The sequence below is a fragment of the Pieris brassicae genome, chromosome 9 (assembly GCF_905147105.1).
Source record: "Pieris brassicae chromosome 9, ilPieBrab1.1, whole genome shotgun sequence".
In the NCBI taxonomy this organism is placed as follows: domain Eukaryota; kingdom Metazoa; phylum Arthropoda; class Insecta; order Lepidoptera; family Pieridae; genus Pieris; species Pieris brassicae.
In genome coordinates, this window is record NC_059673.1 from 5,569,916 (window position 1) to 5,590,092 (window position 20,177).

Below are 20,177 nucleotides of genomic sequence, written 5' to 3' on the forward strand. Positions count from 1 at the left end.
CAAGTGTTTTTCTTAATTTTTAGGTTTATCAACTATACGTAAACTTTCCTACGCCACTATTCGTAATTTACATACCAGAGAGCGGTACGAAGCGCGGTACCCGTGGCTGTCTAACTCTTTGCTGAGGATACAATGTCGATTTGCGTCGCTCCATTGTTTTTCGTGCAGCCATCGCTTGTCTTGCCGAAGGTTGGATCACAACGGGTTTGATCTTAGAAAAAAATTGTTAGTAATTATAGAAAATATACGCTTAATATACTGAACGTATATCCAGGAAGATCTACTAATTAACTAATAATATGTAGATTTTGTAAATGTATTTAATTAAAGGTATAATGAATATTCTAATATTCATCAAACCAAACAAATGAAACCTTTTAACAGTTTTTTTCTAGAATTAATAAAAAAACCAGTGTCGCTACATATGTTTCGTTTTGTTTTTTTCTTGGCAATATTTATTATTTATTAATTAGGCAAGTAGGTGATCAGCCTTCTGTGCCTATCATGATGATTTCCTCACTATGTTTAGTGAGTGCTAATTACAGACATAGTCAAAAAACAGAATTACGTATCAGAGTAGCACTAGGCCAACATTAATACTGTATTTAGACTCCCACGATTGCCAAAGAAATTTATTCTAAATTAAATATGTATGTTTAATTGCAAACTGTATGGAAATCCTGCAGGAGCCACTGCGTACTAAATAAAAATTACGTAAGTATTGTGAAGGAAGGATGTTGTGCGATTTCCCTGACCTAAGAGCAGGGGTGGGGGGTAATCACCAACTGGACCTTTAGTCGAGGATCGAAATTTTACATAAGCGGTCGGATACACTTCGTTAGCGAGATTCAGAGCGTAATATACAAGAGATATATAGAGAAACTAGCTGCCCCCGCGAACTTCGTTTCCCCTTAATGTGGTTTTAGTTAGCCTTAATACCGTGACACGAAAGAATAATTTCACTGTATTATCGTCACTAATTTGAAGTTAATTTACACTTCGGTCTAAGTAACACGTGGTTGGCTATGCTAACACCAAAAATTTAAAAAGTAGAAATAATTGAATTTCACAGTATTTCGTTTACTACAAAATAAATTTAATTTATACTCTGAGGCTAAACCTTAATAACACGTGGTAATCATGATATTGAATGGTAGCTTATATGACACCATTGTCGGTTATCCATAGCAGTGCAATCCAGTCGAAAAGTATCGACATCTGTTACAATCTTTTGGAGTTAACAGATAATTGTGACTGTCAATTAATTATAAACAAATATTTTTTTCAAAATTACGACTATAATTAAAGATCTAAGCTATCCTATCTCTTAAAACCACCAGACCAGACTGCTCACGGTTTGCCAATTTAATTTAAAATCGGTTAAGTAGTTTAGGAGTCCATCGCGGACAAACATCGTGACAGGAGATTTATATATATTGAGATGAGTATTAAAGTAGTTATAATTGTAAGGGCCTTTGATCGTCCGTATTTATTCCGCGATTTACACTTACCTCTAAGTTTTTTTCTGGAAACTCCAAGTCGTCATCAATTTCCGGTATTGGTGGGGGAGGTTTCACCAACTTCGGTGGAATCTCAACCCGTATTTCTGCTAAGCGCTCGCCTATCTCTTTCATTCGTGCTACAAGTTTTACTTTGTGCTCCCTTAGTTGAAGTATTTTTTCGTTAAACGCTCGTTTTGTGTCGTAGATCTGATAAAATTGTCAATGTCAATAGATCTCTAAGGATTTATAAGGTTGGTGGGATAGGTTTTTCTGGTCTCTGATGGAGACTTTAAAAGCTTGACTTTCATTTCTAGGTTTCTATTATAAACAGATTAATAAATACTGATATAACATTGAGTAACATTGATGAAAATAATAAACGTTATAAACAACTCTTTTGAAAAAAGTACGTAAAATGTAGTATATATGTATAGTATACTCGTATAAATTAATACGCGTGAAGTGAATTCTGGCAATTTCTTAATGAAATTTTGATGAATTCTTTCATGGTCAAGCAATAACCAAGAATGTAAATTTCCTAAGGTACCCATTTTTTTCACGATGTAATTGTATTTTTTTACCTCTTTTCTTGCAAAGCAAACTCGGAGTTGCGTATTATGACCAGGCGGTGCTACATAATCCGGTTGTGTCTTCAGTAATCGATTACCAATCGAGGCCTCAGCGTCTTTAAGAGCTTCAGCAGCACCCGGGGGCATTGCATTTGGGTCTGGTTTACGAGATACATGCTCTTGCCACTATAATTAATAAATACGTTATAGACGGATAATAGAATTAATAGGCTTTTTTATTGGCAATTTTTTTTTGGCAAACGGGCAGAAGGCAGGTGGCCTAAGCGATACCGCAGAGGGCTCGCGAGAGTGTTGCCGACCTATTAAGAATTGTCAGACTCTTTTCTTGAAGGACCTTTAGTCGTATCGGTTAAACTTTTTGAGTTTTTAAGCGCAGAATAATAAAGGACCTTCTGTGCCTCCACCACCGAATGGTGAATTTCCCGAAGGTGGGCGATTCCCCAAAGTGGACGCGTGTTAGTCTCTATTTAGATAAACAATACAATTAACAATGTGGTTAGGTGAGTTCCAAATAGTTTTATTTCTAACTGTCCAAGAAATGGATTCGAAAGGTCGATATAAAATCGAACAAATTAAAATTTGCTGTCGTTACAAATACTATTTATTTACGTGAATGAGGTGTAGTGTGTATAATATTACTCAACACCGACACCGAAAGCAGTCCGAGAATTAGGTAAAGAAAATAGGCAGTGAACAAACGCAAGCTTATCGTCTATACTCCATGTATTCGCAAAATTAACGCGCGGTCTTTATAAGTAAATTAGCTTTTCTATATTATTCTGATATTTACAGCATCAAAAAAATATTATCTATTGATAAAAAAGCAATTTGAAAAAAAAAACAACAACTAACAACAAAAACCAAACGCTAGAATGCGTTTGACAGCATTTTGGATAATGACCCAAAATCTACAATTCGTTATAAGTACTGCTAGTAACTCGAGTGTTACCTAATATTATTCTTATTTACATTATAATAAGCGAACTAAAATTTAATAAATTACATTACAGCGAATTTCTGTTGAATCTAAAAAAATATATAAAGCAACTTCTCTAACATTGAATTTTCATATAAATTTAATAAAGATTATATTACCTCAATAAATTGTAGGTGATGTCTATTCAATCTCTGATGATAATTGCGTAGCGCCTTCTTCAATGGATGAGATGGTTTTGGGGGTAGACCAAGAAGAAACGATGCGATTCGCGGCGGGCCCCAGGAAGACTTTCTTGCGGCTGCTCTTCGGGCTGTCGTATCAGTTCGTCTACACATATTATTATAATTGAAACATTATGAAGCACACAAACACTTAGTTACTCGAAAGTTAACCTTTCCTTGATAAGATCTCTAGTTATTAAAAGTAAATCAGCTATAATAAACAATGACCACTATATTTTATAAGAACGGTAAATATAAATTTAGATACAACATTATCTTTGAACTGAAAAGAATTGAAATTAATTTTACATGAAAGGCAAAGTTGAATGAATTTAAATAAGCGTAAAATCTCTACTGAATTCAAAGCTAAAATATTTGAACCCTTTTGTATACACAATATGTATTATTAAACAAATGATTCTTTGCGTGAAACACGTTGCGTTATTATTAACAAATGATATGATATGTATGATACAAATAATATAAGAATTGACTAATAATGTAAAATGTAAAATTCCTATTATGTGTGGCAGAATATGCAAACTTACGATTGTACCATATTCTTAATAATAATAAAAAATAAATTTATACATTATTATTAATACTAATAATAAATAAATATAATTTGATTTGTCGCAAGAACAATTACATTTTGTACTTATATTCTGAAGGTTGTATATGGCAATCAACTAGCTCAATCAGCCGTTCAATTAACAGCGGCCCGAAAGATGTTCAGCCAGCTGATCGAACATCTAGGCAAATGACTTGGATCGATGACGTTTCATTACATACCTAGCCGGTTGACTGTTAATTAAAATTTAATTCCACTTTTTGGCACTCTCAACCTCGAAACGAAACTCTTCTAACTGTCAATATGGCGTAGGCAAACCACAACTTTGATTGTGTTTTCCAATGTTTCATGAAAAATAAGTACAATTGAAGACTGTAGTGACAATAATAATGTGAATTTGTCTTATTTAATTTTATAAGAAATATTTTTAGTGTCAAGTTTCATCTTTTTTATTTTTGCCAAATAATGACTGTATCGTACGAATGGCCTAAACATTAGCCAGCCCGTTTATTAAATGTTTAACAAATGCTACGGCTGAATATCATTCTGGCCGTTAGTAATTAATTAATTGAACGGCTAATTAAGCTAGTTGGCTGCGGAAAAAACATACAAAAGGCAATGAATCGTTAAGATATAGTATCCATCTTTGGCTATATCTTTTGTATAATTGTTTTTGTTACTTAATTGATGGATAATTATTTTAATTTATTATGATATTTGTGGATGTACGAAATAAATAAATCATGTTATGGTAGTACTTACTTTAAGGCAGCATCAGCTAATTCTAGCAAGTTCACATTCCTTACGCAGCATGGAATAACAGAAGTGAACTAAATTCTATTTATTCAAAATCATTTGAAGAAATAAATAATTTATACCTTCCACGTAAAGCGGCCTCCGCCATTTTCTGATGCACTTCTTCTAATTGGTTGTAAAAAGTTTTCGAGAGATTCTTTTGTCGTAAAGGTCTTATCATTACTTCCGGGTCTCTAAAATTTAATAATTATTTAAAAATTTTGCTGTTTTGCAAAGAGAAATTGTACAAAAAATGTAAATACTGAACACTGTCCGCATTTAGAGTCTCACAACAAAAATACTAATTTTACTAAATTATTCTCAATGTTTTAATTAAAAAGTAAAAACCAGCGGCGCTAAAAGTTTTTAGGTGTAGGCCTCATATTCCTGTATCTTTTTCATTGACATACGCCGACACCTTTTTCGGTCTAAAGCATGGTTTCCTCACGAAGCTTTTCTTCACCGTATGGGCGAGTGTTAATTGGTGTTGATATAATTTTTAGACCATAATAAATAACAAAGAACATAAAATTTTCATAAATTTCAAAACTGAACTAAGACTAAGGAGATACAAATAAAAGAAATAAAAATATAGGAAGACTAATACTCAATTATCAAAGAACTTAACAAAATTACACTATTTTAATTACCTTATACATTTCAACGTAAACGGATACACATCTAACTGAATAATGTTCCTTGTATACATCTTATGATATCCAAGATCAGATGCCTCAAGTTGGTGTGCGAGCTTTCGGTTTGTCAAAGCTTTGAGTTGATCCAGTTCTCTCTCTTGGACTTGTAGGGGTCGAGGATCGAGAGTTACATCGATCTGTTGTGAATATGGTAAAGCCCGGTTTCTGTAATTAAAAAAAGCTCTATCATAATTTAGTCGTAAATTAATATTTCATACCTTAGGAAAGTTTATAGCAACTATAAGAAACAAAACATAGAAAAGAAAGAAAAAATAACATTTATTTAATTAAGGAACAAATATGTATATTGTTACAAAGACGGGTCGACTGCAATGTTTCTAGATTTTTCCACGACTTAGGGAACTTTCAGCAGGCTGAAATATGATTTCTGCCCGTTGCAGGAGAGGGTTAATTTACATATTAGAAAATAGCCTAGTTATACCCCTTTGATGAAGGAATATTCTAGACCGAATTTTCTAGGTGTGGGAGAAGGACGAAATGATACGCGAGATAGAGGGAAGCTCGAAACCTTCTTGAATCTAGGATGAGCATTCTAGAACGCCGTATGAGAAGGACAGAGCCATGTGCGAAAGAGACAAAGAGTGCGGACGTTCTAGAATGGTACAATCGCTACTTAGTAGCAATTCCGCCTACAGAGTTCTCGAATATTGTACAAGATTATTCCGAGAGATATATAAGCAAGCCGAAACGCGAACAGTTTAGGTTTACTTTAATTTCGAATGAGATATCAAGAGATAAACACCGAAGCGATAAAGTGCGAATAAAGTGAAGTGATAAAGAACTGTGTGAAGTGTGCATAATTAAGTCATTAGTGACTGTTTTTGAGTGTAATAAGTGTATTTCTGCGAATAATTTGTGTACATAAACTCCTCATTGATTTATTCAGAAAACCCTTGAAGAAATCTATGGCATTTTTTATCCGATCCCCTAGCTCGTAACAATATATATGTGGCCAACTCAGCTTTAGTTACAGTCAGTAAGATGCGCTGATGTCGCCTTGGAATTGCGCGAAATAATGGCTATTGAGATCGGAATCGTTGTCGGTATAGGCATTGGAAGTTACAGTGTACCACTGTATTGAAGACTATAGCTTACAGTAAAATATATACAAACGCTTTAATAATCTTGCTGTATTCAGCTGTAAGCTCAGCTAGTTGGTCTCGTACTCGCTTCTTATGCGCATTAGCTATGGACATCATCTTGTCATACTCCTCTTTCTGTTTCAATTCTTCATGGGACATTAACTCCCCGTCCAATGTACTGGGTTCTCTTGCTTTTTCTACTTTCTGAAATTACTTGTTAGTAAGAGGAGCAGGAAGAAATGCTGTAATACATTTCTAAATCTTAAATCTTTATGCAAAGCAAAGAATTTTGGCTTTGAAGAACATTTAGACTGAATTATTTAATATTTTGTTTCTATTATTTTCATTCTAGAAGCACCTAGCAGTATAATAATGCAGGTATTAATATAAAAATGTAATGCAGGTCATAAGTACAGGTATAAATTCAAAATTATGTAAATAATTATAAGTTTATAATAATACAAATAGCTTTAATCCGGTTAAAAAGTTTTCTTTCAATGCAGGTATTACCAACTGCCATAGTTTCTACTATTTGCACTAATTTAAACTAATTACTAAATTATATAAATATAAAATACATATAAGAATTTCTTACCGGAAGTTCCTTGAGTTTTACTTTAGTTGGTTTTGGTACAAGCGGCTCCGTAAAGTTCACAAAATAGGAAAAAATATTACCATCCTCCCCGCTAGTGTAAAATCGCCTAGAAGGAATTAGAATGTATTAACTTAAACGGGTTATAAAGGCATATCGTCTCAACACAACAAAAATAAAGAATGTATTAGTATACACTTAATTTTTTTTTATCATCACTCTATTGCAGGTTAAAATAGCTTTTACATATTAAGAAAAACACTTTTTGTACGGATTAAAGCTATGTATTATTAATAAAAACATAACTATTTACATAATTCTAAATTTTAAATTTTTTCCGACGTTTCGCGTGCTTTTCAGTCACCGTGACCACGCACGCTGAAAAGCACGCCAAACGTAATCTTTTGCAGGTTTTTTTTTATGAGATAGAAGGCAAACAAGGTTGGTCACTTTGAATAAAGATAACCATCGCCATGGACACCTGCAACGACGAGCGCTAGCAGGTAGGATGCCGACCATTAAGGGCACGTTATTTTCTTGAAGGCCCCTAAGTCGTATAATTTCGGATACTCTACTGCCAACTGGGTACCACAAAGAGGTGGTAAGAGTGGAGGCACGTGGTAGTTGGATTATTGATATAATGACATAGTGTTCATGCTAAGAGTTATATTTTTTTATATCCATTGCTGTTATTGCTACTAAGTAAAAAGACAATAGCCATTTTCTGGATATTCCATTACAACCATGCTATACGTCCCAACCCCTATGCGAAACAACAGTACACCTACATATTTACTCTTCTGTTTTACTAATATTCTAGTTAGGCTGTATAACATACTTTCCATCACCACTAAATTCTAAGGCGGTGATTGCTCCCGTATAGTGGTCATGCATGGGCAAATAATATCGGTCATCAAAATCGATACGAGGTGTTGGCTGGGGCTGCAATCACAAATTACCTTGAGTATATTGGTTCCAGTTGTGAAAAGCTAAAATACGCAATATGACTAATTTAGACTTTCTTCTTCGATACATAGAATACAGTAACCGTAAACCTTCCTGATATAATATGATAATTTAGGTTCAAATATGAATACATAATGAATCAAATGTAGCTTTCTTTCGCTTTGCTTGATTTTATAAGTACTAGATTAGGTTATATTTATTTATTTATAATATTAATAAAATAAATCAGTGTCACATTTTTAAGTCTGAGCCTCAGATTTCTGTATCTGTTTCATGATCATATGTCAATCTAGGCTAGTAGGTGATCAGCCTCTTATGCCTGACACACGTCATCGACTTTTATGGTTTCCTGATGATGCTCTTTCTTCCTAGAGAGAAAATCCATTGGTGTATAGCCGGGGATCGAACCTACGCCCTCAGGAGTAGGAGGAGGAGAGGACATGAGAGTCGCACGCTGAAGCCACTGGCCAACCCTACTCCGATTCCATTTATAGGAAGTTCATAATGAATTAGGAAAAGAGATTATTTTCGGGATGACACAAAACTAGTTAAGCATGAGGTACCCGAGCTCTAACGCAAGTTCGGCTCTGTACTTCAAGAGAAAATAACGTCTATGGCGAGAGAACAATGAGGTATTTGACTGACCGGGTAGTTATTAGATCGCCTAACGTTAAGAAACATTGAGACACAACCAACAATTGAGAATAAATAAAATTAAATAAAGAAAAAGAAGTTAAGAAACATAAAAAACAAACAGAAGAATTATTTTTATATGCTTTTGTCGCGCTCCAGCAGAGTTAGAGTAGTGTTGGCCTAGTGGCTTCAGCGTGCGACTCTCATCCCTGAGGTCGTAGGTTCGATCCCCAGCTGTGCACCGATGGATTTTCTCTCTATGTGCGCATTTAACATTAGCTCGAACTATGAAGAAAAACATCGTGAGGAAACCTTAGACTCAAAAAGTCGACGGTGTGTGTCAGGCACAGAAGGCTGATCACCTACTTGCCTATTCAATTCATAAACGATCATGAAACAGATACAGAAATCTGAGGCCCAGACCTAAAAGGTTGTAGCGCCATTGATATTTATTATTATTTGTCGCGCTCCAATCAACACTGCTATTGTTACATTAAAATACATCACAGTGGTTTACAAGGGTTATATATGATGATTTAGATTGTATTATTCTGTAAAATTATACAATAGAAAAATGTATAGGTTCAGAAAAGATCGAAACATATACCTCTTCTTTAGCTAATCGGCGACCTTTTAGTTTCTTAAGCAACTTTTGCTGGGCCATCATCCAGATTACGTGATGCTGTTCAGGATTGTCTTCATCTTCAGTAGGCATACGGACCATGCGGATATAGCCAGTGTTAGTTCCCACGATTAAATACCGATGGTCACACCTAAAAACAAACACATAAAAAAGGTATACACAATGAAAATCTTGGGTTATTTGGTCAGAGAAATACTGCTTGAAAAAGTGAAAGCTTAATACAGACAAATAAGTCATAAATTTTTTGACTACCCTCTTTTGTTTTAGCATTCATTATCGAATACCAAAGGCAAATTCTATATCAAAATAGTACGTACACAAACTTGAGTGAAGTGATATCATCACACCACGCTCCAGGTATCGGACCATATTTAAATATTTTATTCTGCCCTGGCTTAATCAAGAAGAGCGCTCCGGTACCTCGCTGAACAACCCAGATTCCCTCTTCGCAATATTCAGCCCATGTTATCGTAGTCCCAAGCATACTTTCACTTTCGACTGTAATTATTTATTAAGCTATGATAAATAAAATGGGAAGCGAGTCACTGTCAAATTTTAAACAGTTTAATCCGTTTGGAGAAGTCAGAGATATATAATGTATATACTATATGTTTTATATAAACGGTATAAAAATAGCTAATGTTATACAAACTCAATTGTATCTCTCCAAGCCACTCTTCCTCTTCATCTTCATCTTTTTCTCTTTCCGCTTCTTCTTTAGCTTTTAGTGCTTCCTCATCTATACTGGCTAAATCTTCTTCAGTTGGAAATGGTCGGTTACGCATACTGTAATTTGTGTATTGATAACAATGTAAGGCATAACAAACTATAAAAAATTGAACATATATTAGTTCTAGTAAGTAAATAAAGAACATAAATTTGTATATATTAATGTAGATTACTAGTGTTCCGGCTACGCGTGGCCGGACATTTATTTTATTAAACATTTTGGTAATAAATATAACCTATGTTACTCAGGGATAATGAAGCATTATAATGATGAGGGCCTCATAGCCTAGCGGTCTTTGTATGTGGCTGCTATGGTGAGGGGTGTACTGGGTTCGATTCCCGGTTCGAGTGCAAGTTTTAATTTAATTTAAATTTGTTCTCGGCCTTTGGTAGGGTTGTTCGGGCGAATCTATAGTGCAGTGGGCATCGAACTATAGAAAGGAGACTGTGAAGGTTTAGAATGTAGCAATACGTTCTAGACCGAAGATGGAAAGTACAAGTGGTCAGTAATTCAACATTAGATAATATTCCTGGGGTAGAATGCCTGGTGAACCCCGAGGGCTCATCCGAAGGGCGTGTGAAGGGCTGAGGTGTTTTTAGGGGGTGGGATCTGGCTACCCCTCTGAGCAGCAGCAGCAGAGGAATTTGAGTGTACACAGTCCCCGCGTCAAGCTCGATATCCTGGGCGCGGGCCTGCGTAAGCGCATTGTCACCTCATTAAAAAAAAATTGTAATGATGAAACAATTTTAGAATCAGTTCAGTAGGTGTGATTTACTACTTTACAATATTCGTTAAGAACATCGAAATTATGTTATTACTTAATCAATTTTGGTCATTTTTAGAAAATTGGATTAAAATTAAATACTCACTAATGTTTCTTAACAAGCGTTTCCTTATACGATACAAAATCTAGTTTGAATGTTGTTATATCTGTATAGTCACGAATTGACACATCTGGTAACACAGCTTCCATTATAAAGCCTACTTGACCGCACAAAAGTAGCACACGTTCCTGTAAGTTCGTTCGTTTAAGAAATTTAACATTAAATAGTTAAGCCATTAAAGCCATAAATGGTAAGTAAATTTTGTTAGCAAATTTTGGATGTTAATTGTAAAAGGTGGCGCTTCAACATATGTTTTACAGATACAAACTACACGGCTTCACTGCGTTAGATTGCATTTTAAATTCGTGTTTTTTAGGGTAATCCAACCCATAGTATTGTCTTTAGTTAACATAGCTTTTACACATTTAAAGAAAATAATTTTTTTACCGGATTAAAGCTATTTGTAATATTATAAACATATAATTATTGCTAATGATTGCGCGTAGTTTACACCGTGACCACGCACTCTGTAAGGCACGCGAAACGTCGGAATTTTTTTAATTTAAAATTATGTAAAATAATTATAAGTTTATAATAATACAAATAGCTTTAATCCGGTTCTTTTAATCCAACCCATTTCAGTATTTTGGAAATAAACGGATTGACAAACAATGAACATTACGTATAGTTTCGCAATGAGTTTGATGGAATATTAGACATATGAAAGGTGTGACGTTTAATACTTTGGGTAACTCATGATAGGGCGTCAACGCAAACGACTCATACGGTTTATAGAGAAACGTGGACTAGACTGAATATTCTGAAGACTTGACTATTGAATCGCTCGATCATTGGCATTACAACCTTTTAGGTCTGGGCCTCAGATATCTGTATCTGTTTCGTGAACGTTTTTTTTTTCTTTTAAAAGGTATGCATATATGCTAATATGTGATCAGCATTCTGTGATCTAGACATGCCGTTTTGGTTGTAATTCCGGTTTCCTCACAATGTTTCCCTTCTTACCACTAGGCCAACACTCTTCTGCGAATATAGGTAGTATTATAATACCTTTAAAAATTACTGTAACCATGGTAACAGAAATACCTCTTTAGTCCACGTTTCATAAGAGGAAATTTACGAATCATTTTACTCACCTCTTCAGGTTTCCAAGTCATATATGCAATATTATTTGGTGTTTCAATAAATCCAAGTCTATGAAGTCTAAATGGCGTATCAACTATGAGGCGATACATAAATATAGTGCTGTCTGCCCCACACGTTACTAACAATGATCGCTGCTCATTAATTGTTATCTGCGTGAGTGACTTTGAGTGGGGCTTTAGTAACTGAAAATTATAATGTATGTTTTGTTCAATAATACATTATTTTTGCATTAGTATCTGGACTATAGCATTACTAAATCAAAAGTATATGTTTGTAAATATACAGTCCCTCAGTTAAGTTACGTAAGTTAGTTAAGTTATGTAAGTTAGTCAAGTTAAGTGCGTGCTCCTATTTCACCATGCCTCCTGCTGATAGAGGACAAATCTTTGTTTTTAATTTATTTTTTAATTACGAATTTATTATTATTATTATGATTTTATATGGAACAGAGAACAATGCTTGCAGATCCTACAAAAATTGAGAAAAACAAAAAACTTGGCGATTAAAAAGAGTGGCGGAGAGTTTATGGCCTATTCTTCTTGTGCGTACTACTAACTAACTAGCAGTAAATTTAGAACTATTATTTTGGTATTGACGTTCATAGATGAACCTATTATTGATTTAAGATGTAAAATTGTATATGAATAAAAAATCTGACTTCCAGTGCTAAGATATAAAATTAAATAGTATTTATAATTTATAAATTTTATAAAAATTTATATAAAGTTAAATTTCTTCTGCCTCGAAATTAGCTACTACTTATATATATTAAATGTGAGTGAATTAACCTTTGGCAGAGCTTTTACATGTCTGTTTATACATATTATTATTTATATTTTTTCTTTGAATATACATAATTGTCTGTTTATATAATTGTCTGTTTATACATATTATTATTTATATTTTTTATTTTAAGAAGTTACCTAACGCTATTTTTACTAGGATACTAAGTACATTACATATATCAAATGAAAGCTTTTTTTCCAATTAGTTGTTATATATTTAGTGCAACTAGTTAATAAATAACGAAATGTATATTACAGTAATTCAACTAATTAGACTGAAAAGCAAAAGCGTTTACGATTTCTGCACATCACGAAGGCACATTTGACGAAAGTCTAGAACGTTATAATCTATTACCACCACATTCGCGGAAATATTCTGATATTCGTGAAATAGAGATATTATTACCACTTATTCATTTTTAAATTGTCGCAATAACTTTTATGATTATAATATTTTATGACGATAAAGTCATCGTCGTGTTTTTTATAGTAAAATATTTTGTAAAAATTCTGAAAGAAATTCAATAGACAAGGTAGTCAAACATGAGAAAACATTAATTGTGCGTTACCACTGTGTTCCCCGGGGCAAGCGTTCTATTGTATAAAGTAAATATCTATTTAGTACCTCTATCTAATCTCACATTGCTAATATAAAACAAATGAAGGTTACATATTCAAACAAACCCCTTCGAGAGATTCGACTAGAAACTCCATTAGTCTAATATTTCCGCCAAGACTTTAAAATAATACTAACACATATTAAGTCAAGAACATCGGCATGAATGGAGTCCTCGCTGTGAATGGTTAGGGCCGAGTGAACCCTCACTTCAACCAACGTGGTCTGGGCCAAAAGGAGATCTGGATGAATATACAAGACTCGCATAATACCATCACCAAAGCCTACGATTATAATGCAAGAGGTTTCATCCACCTGAAATTATAACTATAAATATTATTTACTTAAGACGATAATACAACTGAGCCTTATTTAAGGCATATTTTGCCGCGCACCGCCACTATATGGAACCAGCTGCCTACTGAAGTATTTCCGAACATAGCGTAACAACTCCTAAAAGGCCGACTCACTCGTGAGCCCTCTGGCATTGAGAGTTGCCATGAGCGGCGGTACTACTTAACATCAGGTAAGCTCCTGCCCATTCTTGCCCAAAAAATATTACGATAAATAAGTATATTCCACATTATTAAGATATAGAATTGGACACTGCTTAATATAGTGTCCGGATTAATTCCCAATGTGAATTACATAACCCTTTACTCTGTAACTTCCAAAAGCGATCCCCATATCAATAACGAATTATTCTTACGCGCCTTCTCAATGTCGTACATCAGCGCTAAAGAACTATATACAACATATACAGGTTGGCCGAAGAGTCGTGGATCAAACGCAACTAGGGGTTAGAAGGGGGGTTTTTTGTATCAGGTGAAAATGCGTGGCGCGGCTAACCTAACACCTGGTTCCGTTTGATTCACGACTTTCCCCCCCCGTATACTAATACGTCGGGATCTGTACTGGTGTTGTAATTGGTTATACAAAGGCCGCAGTAGTAAAAATCGCGTCTACTCCTTGTAGAATATGTTAATCCTTCATAAAAAAAAATTTTTCTTCTTTATTAAAAAAATGTACATAATTTCTGTATTATCAATTTGTGTACTTAAGTTTTTAGTTACAAATTATTATAAGCAATATTCAGTCACAAATAACTCCTATACGCTGAACAATAACATAGCCATAAGCGGTGTGGTGGGAATATTGACTTCTACGGCGACATTTGAAAGACTCATCTCATGAATATTTGAACATTAAATTAACTATGGCCTAATAAAGTACGTTGTTGCTCCAAAAGTTCTGGCACTGGCCATTATTTTTAAATTTCGAACATGATTTTTGAGAGGAAGGTCTGTGATAAACTCCATTAAAATTTGGAGAGTCTAAAGTCATCTTTAACAAAAAGCAGTCACTGAAATCAACATGAATATGGTGCTTCGATAGACGACTGGCCGCGGGCTTAAGGGCCCGTTTAAAAATAAAAAAATCCAAGTAACTTTCCTATTTCTATTCCATAATTAATGTACTATAAATTGATATATCAGTCATTAAAAACTGATCAGTACAGTAATTTTTATCATTATTTCCATATATGACAAAACTTTGGGCCCGGCTACGTATATATGTATTTGTATTAGCAGAAGCAGAAGAATTTTTAAAACTATATTAATTAATGCCAATTAATAAATAATTTATATTACTGTTTGAATCTTGTGTTCCTTTAGCTGATTAATGACTTGTAGTAATAAAATACTTACGTCGATTGGTGGATACAGCAGACATGTTACACTAGCCTGAAACTGATACCTCGCTAGTAGTGCATGTGTATCTGTGTTATATGCTTGGAGGGCGCCATCCTGCCCTGCAGTTACTAATATGGGGTGTGTCCTGAGAATGGCCATAGCGACGACAGGACCCGCGTGACAAGTCATAACTTTACGATGGTTACATTCGATTTTATCTATTTCTAACTCTAAGCTCCAGAGTCCACCATTTCCATCCTGCAAATAATGAGTTGAATGAAACAGGCAGAAATATTTCTGCATGTTTTAGTTTTCCTTTAATGTGTTCGAGCCGGAGATGAAGACAAAAGGTTTCTATATCAAGAAATTTCGTTGTTTAATCCAAGCGGTTGAATGGACTTTAACATAACCGTATGATATGATTGAAATACATAAAACACAGTTATATACTTACTTGTGCGTACCAAAACATGTCCTTCTGATGTTTTAGGCACATTATTTGACAGCCTGGGACCTACAATATGAAATAATTAAAATTGTATTCGTAAAAAAATGTATTACGCCTACACGATACGCGTTCCGATAATATTTGTCTGCGTGGTTAGGATAGCAATATTCTGTGTAGATATAAATTTAATTTCTGCCATTTCAGATTCAGTGCAAATGCTACATTTAATTACAGATGTTCTTGGATTCGGGACAATTAAAAGTTATGTATGTAATAAACCAATTTTACTAACACAAGTTTCAGCGACGGGATTGAGTTCAACAAAAGGGTCGTCCTCTGGAGGATCAGCTTGTTCCACGGTATCCCAGTACCAGGCACGAACGCAGCCATCGCGCGCTACAGTTGTCACTTCATCACCCGCGGGACTTAGCATGAATTGAATCTATATATTATAATGTATTTCAGGATGATTCATACCTGATAGAACTATGTAATAATATCACCACCACCACAGCACGAACATACTTAGGAAATAGAAGCCATCAAACACATAACTTGTAAAGAATCCTCGCAACGCAGTTTTTCTACAAAACTTGCAGTTAAACGTTGTAAAATCCAAGTAGATTATTTTAATCTTAAGTAATTACTTAATTAGCTGAACTAACAACATCTTCTACTGACTATATCAATATTACAAATCTTTTCTTTTAAATAAATACATTGACTTAACTGCAAGTACTGGTTCAAATTGAATAAATTCGGATTTAAACAACCTGCTTGGTAACTGAAAATTCAGGCTTCTAAATGTATCCACATCGAAGTTATAGGGGGGGTTGAAAATGGCCTAAACTGCTTCGACAAAGAATGGCAGCCATGCTGTTTGTTTACTCGACTCGACCAATTTACTTGTATGAAAAACTTGAGAAGCGATTAGTAACTCAACACAAATATAATTCGTAATTAGTCATTCACATAGTATGAACATGTGTTTGAATTCGATCGGCAAAACTGAACAAAAATATTAAAAATATAATATTGTACGCAGGAAGGAATAAAGATAATAAATGATTAACACAAACAAAATCTTAGAATGCCACATTAGGGCCGTTATGACATTTCAAACCGATTTTTACTAATTACCAATTTTTAAACCACTATTTGAATGATCTATTTATAAATAACCATAACAATAAATTTAAAAACAACGGGCAGAATTACATAACGTAAGCGAAAATCCATTTCTAATACAAAAAAATAATTATAAGAAATCTTGTTTTATTTATTCACAAATACATACATTTTATTTTACCCCACCCATCCCTGACTATTAACAAAGACTACTTATTAAACATTAATTAACCAAAACAAAGAGAAAAAAAAAGAAAATGTAAAGATAAAAGTATGATTATTAAAAATGACCATTTAGATAATAACTACAATTTTAAATAAATAATAAAATAAATTGTATTAGTGTATTGTTTTATTATTACCACAGGTGCCTTGTGACATGTTTTACGTCCTCGTTGCGTAACTTCCAATTTGACAAGTCCAGCCTCCCATACTAAAACGTTACCCCATTCGCAGCCCGACAAAACCTATAAATATTCAATTAAAGAAAACAATATACATCGGCGATTACAGATATACATATATATTTAATATTGATATCTAAACCATGACTCAGAAATAACTATTCTGCCTATGAATGGGTAGGTACTACCTGAGACCATCTTATTTGTAGTAGTGACCATCAACACTTTGTCGCAAAAATGATAAGGAGAAAAACGGGCTTTCAAGCGTTCCAGGCAACAATTGAAGGAAAAATAAAATAAAATAACGGAAGCGCAAAAATTGATTGAAACAAAGAAAAAAATTAAAACAACTGTAAAGAACACACGAATCATTATAATTTACAAATTATATTAGAGACGTGATGTGTACAAGTAACGCTTGTACATATTTAAAGGAAGATAGAGAAGGAGCTAGAGAGGGTAGAGACGGAAAGTGAATTCAGTAGTGTTATTGCGGGAACAGTTATGTTATGGGATTTCAAGGATGTCTTTCGGAAGAGTGTAGGCTATCATTTAGAATCTTATGTAATGTAGAGTAGTTATTTTCCTTCTAGCTGTGCTCTATGGCTCCGCATTAATTTGGTCGTAGCAAAACCATATGGTATCGCAGACTTTTATGAAGATATTGATGTCTTATACAAAACTGTATTACGCCACTTTGCCTTACGGTACCTTTTCATCAGGCATAGGATATACGCCGAGCACATCGCAAATTTCCGTTTTCCCGAATCGTCCAAGTTCTCCTTTTAACTTAAGACCTGTGAAGGTACTAGCCATTTTCCAAAACTTAACATGCGCAGCTCCTAACAAAATATACAAAGTATTTATTTGCATTTAAAAAAACAGAGCACCCCTCATTGTTCGCCTAAATGCGTTACTGTTTTTAGTCTGTTTTCAACAATAAAACACAGATATCTAATATACTGGTAAAAAAGTGTCATAACTGACAATTGACAATTACATTTGAGTTGTGCAATTCAACATGACACTGATGACTGAACTTTTTTGTTTACTTAGTACATCATTCAATTAGAACTTTATTAGATTATTCACACTCTTAACCTACATAATAATTATAATAATAAAAATAACATATATCAGTTATAGAAATTTACAATAAAATTAAAATGTTTGATCTCTGTGGCAGTCTGAGCCTGACAAACGCCGTCGATGTTTGAGTCTTAGTTGTCTCAACCTCTTAGAATCAATTACCACACACGCATTCAGTAGGTATACAACTTAGTACGGCTACCTAATATTCAGAAACGCGAAGATTTATTACTATGACTATACGTCAAAGTCCAGTACATTTTTAACGCCTAACGCCAAGTTAGGATACTTGGTAAATAAAGGTACTTATTACATTTGTTGTCATAATTAAGGTGATTGCCATGTTGTCATATTAAAATGTAAACCATACGGACGTTGTTATATAATTAAGACAACATCTTTAGAGCGGAATTTATACAACGCGAACTCACAATGGCTATTTCGATAACATTCAAACCCTAAGCACCAAAGCTCAGCTGTGACATTAAGCATATAACATGTTAAAATGTTAATATAATACCAGCGGTTGTCAGTTGTCCAGGACAATAAGGCGAGAACATAACAGTGTTGACGTCAAATGTAAAAGCACTAGTGCGTAGAAGAATTCTATGGCGTTTCCAATTCCATATAGTCAAGTTATAATCTGGTTCTTTTCCCACCGATGCCAAAAGTTCTCCATCAGGACTGAAATAATTTTGACAGACTTCAAAATGGTTTTCAACGAAATTCTTTTGACTTATAATTTTTTTTAAATAAAATAGGGGGCAAACGGGCAGGAGGCTCACCTGATGTTAAGTGATACCGCCGCCCATGAACACTCTCAATGCCAGAGGGCTCGCGAGTGCGTTGCCGGCCTTTTAAGAATTTGTACGCTCTTTTCTTGAAGGACCCTAAGTCAAATTGGTTCGGAAATACTTTAGTGGGCAGCTGGTTCCACATAGTGGTGGTGCGTGGCAAAAATTGCCTTAGAAAACGCTCAGTCGTGGAACGTCGGACTTCCAGGTGAAACGGGTGGAATGTTGTATTCTGCCTCGATGTCCGATGATGAAACTCTTGTCTTTACTGAAGACTGAGCTGTTCTACAACACGTTCTTAAATATAAAGCTATAATAAACAAACAAAGAACTATTGAAATAAGAATATAATAATAAACATGGCTTAAAATTATTTGTAATAAAAATGAAATATACTTAATCATAGATTTAAATATTTTTTAAAAGCATCTCTAGGTACAGTTTGGTAATTTCAGTGACTAATTCGTACGGCGAATGAAAGTATAGTGAATGTCTTAATGGAAACCACGGCTTTTCCTTTGACTCAAAGAAATGACGAACAATGAAACATAAAAAAGTGCATTCCCACAACCTTTTATAAGTATAAATATTATAGTTTTAAAGGCTATGCCACCTTACCTAAAGTCAAGAATGGAATATGCATTGCTTGTTCCGTCCCGTAGAACGGCATCAATTTCCATTTGTGGCCACGTGTACATCAAAATAAGAGGATCTCTGTGTCCCTCCTTTCCTTCAGCGATTGCTATTCGATAATTCGGGTCTTTTCTGTATGACTGTACATTTTGCAAAAGCTTATCATCAAGTAAGATTAGTGGCTTCAGCGTGCCGCTCTAAACCCTGAACTCCTACTTTCTTTCGGCAGCAACTGGCTTTCTATATGCGCATTTAACACTCGCTCGTACGGTGAAGGATAACATCGAAAGGAAACCGTCATGCGCCATAGTTTTAAAAAGTCGACGATGTGTAGGCACAGGCTGATCACCTACTTGTCTACTAGACGAGGACCGAAACAGATATAGAAATCATAGCGTAGACCAACAAAGGTTGTAGAGTCTTTTGTTCTCTTCATTATCAAGTTTTTGCTCATTAACATTTGAAAATTCGAGGTACCTGTCGTTTATTACGTTACTATTACGTAACTTATGCCTTTTTTTAAGATCTTAGCCAATTTAATCTGAATCATATGAATTATCAAACTATTATTAGATATAATTAATAGACGACGCATTGTTACGCCACTAGATTATACCCAC

General features: G+C 34.4%; 1 protein-coding gene across 6 annotated transcripts in view; it reads right to left on the bottom strand.

Moving 5' to 3' along the window:
- Positions 1-20,177, bottom strand: part of LOC123714481 (cilia- and flagella-associated protein 44) — a 35,055-nt gene that overhangs the window by 13,450 nt on the left and 1,428 nt on the right. For 5 of the 6 annotated variants that reach the window (XR_006754314.1, XM_045668737.1, XM_045668735.1 and 2 more), the window contains exons 4-25: positions 19,543-19,697; positions 18,651-18,814; positions 17,753-17,883; positions 17,000-17,104; positions 15,802-15,951; positions 15,516-15,575; positions 15,077-15,319; positions 13,506-13,682; positions 11,957-12,148; positions 10,848-10,990; positions 9,901-10,034; positions 9,566-9,746; positions 9,213-9,378; positions 7,845-7,948; positions 7,010-7,115; positions 6,446-6,618; positions 5,267-5,476; positions 4,700-4,810; positions 3,188-3,356; positions 2,084-2,257; positions 1,512-1,709; positions 76-211 (exon numbers count right to left, since the gene is read on the bottom strand). Coding sequence is in view for 5 of the 6 variants with exons in the window: in XM_045668737.1 (XP_045524693.1) it covers positions 76-211; positions 1,512-1,709; positions 2,084-2,257; positions 3,188-3,356; positions 4,700-4,810; positions 5,267-5,476; positions 6,446-6,618; positions 7,010-7,115; positions 7,845-7,948; positions 9,213-9,378; positions 9,566-9,746; positions 9,901-10,034; positions 10,848-10,990; positions 11,957-12,148; positions 13,506-13,682; positions 15,077-15,319; positions 15,516-15,575; positions 15,802-15,951; positions 17,000-17,104; positions 17,753-17,883; positions 18,651-18,814; positions 19,543-19,697 (3,382 nt within the window). In the remaining variant the exon portion in view is untranslated. Of the gene's footprint in view, positions 1-75; positions 212-1,511; positions 1,710-2,083; positions 2,258-3,187; positions 3,357-4,699; positions 4,811-5,266; positions 5,477-6,445; positions 6,619-7,009; positions 7,116-7,844; positions 7,949-9,212; positions 9,379-9,565; positions 9,747-9,900; positions 10,035-10,847; positions 10,991-11,956; positions 12,149-13,505; positions 13,683-15,076; positions 15,320-15,515; positions 15,576-15,801; positions 15,952-16,999; positions 17,105-17,752; positions 17,884-18,650; positions 18,815-19,542; positions 19,698-20,177 lie in introns of those variants that run through there. The other variant, XM_045668739.1, reaches the window with a different exon arrangement.